A 905-nucleotide genomic window follows, 5' to 3' on the forward strand; every position below is an offset into this window, starting at 1 on the left:
TTCCGCTTTCTTCTTTCGTTCCCTACATTGTCGTGATCTTTCCGTAGACGACATCTCAAGCCTATGTTCTTCTCGTGGACCTTGCTCTAGTTCTTCATTATATTCTAGATGCGCTTTCTTTTTTCGTTTCCTACATTTTCTTGACCTTTTGGTAGATGACTTTGCCTCGGGCATTTTCAGATTTCTCATTGAAGATGTTCGCAACGCGTCTTCTTCCGCTTTTCTTTTTCGTTCCCTACATTGTCGTGATCTTTCCGAAGATGATATTGCAGACTTCTTCTCATTTCTATCAGAACTTGTTGTTGGCATCTCTTCCTCTTGAGCGTCCTTTATTCGTTTCATATATTCCTGTGATTCTTTGGTAGATGACATTGCGTTCCTTACTCGATTCTACTTCTCTTCGTGGACTCCTTTATTAAACCATTCACAATTTATTTTATGTTATTAAATTTTTCAATTATTAACTCTATACCTGTATACGTGAGTCTACGTTGTTTTATCAAAAATGATATCTGTTTTTTACTTTAAAATAAACAATGCTTCTTTATATATGAATTTAGTCTCTATATGATCATATGTAATTATATATAATTATATATAATTAGAAATGAACATATATAATAATATTATATAATCTGTAACGGCCTGACTTTATCGAACGCGGACTGGTTTACAGGATCGGGAGTTCGATGACAGGCCCAGAGACAGTAATCAATTTGCCATGCGACAGTAACATACACTTTATTCCAAACTATAATAAACTATAATATACAATACTCGGGATTCGGTATTACATACAAACTGGACGCGGTAGATTACAGTGGCCGGTAGTGCCGGTGCAACGCGACGCGGTATACAAAATATCGGGACTCGAGTCTTCGCCTCGAGATGCGGTACGCAGAGGC

At 37.1% G+C, this 905-nt stretch overlaps 1 protein-coding gene across 1 annotated transcript in view; it reads right to left on the bottom strand.

The window, feature by feature from the left end:
• The window catches only part of LOC112452061, a 6575-nt gene extending 6203 nt beyond the window's left edge, over positions 1-372 (bottom strand). The window contains exon 1 of the mRNA XM_025012079.1: positions 146-372. Within this exon, the coding sequence (XP_024867847.1) occupies positions 146-372 (227 nt within the window). The remainder of the gene's footprint in view (positions 1-145) is intronic.
• Positions 373-905: the final 533 nt, after the last annotated feature.

The sequence above is a fragment of the Temnothorax curvispinosus genome, unplaced genomic scaffold (assembly GCF_003070985.1).
Source record: "Temnothorax curvispinosus isolate PA1 unplaced genomic scaffold, ASM307098v1 QBEX01002911.1, whole genome shotgun sequence".
Lineage (NCBI taxonomy): Eukaryota > Metazoa > Arthropoda > Insecta > Hymenoptera > Formicidae > Temnothorax > Temnothorax curvispinosus.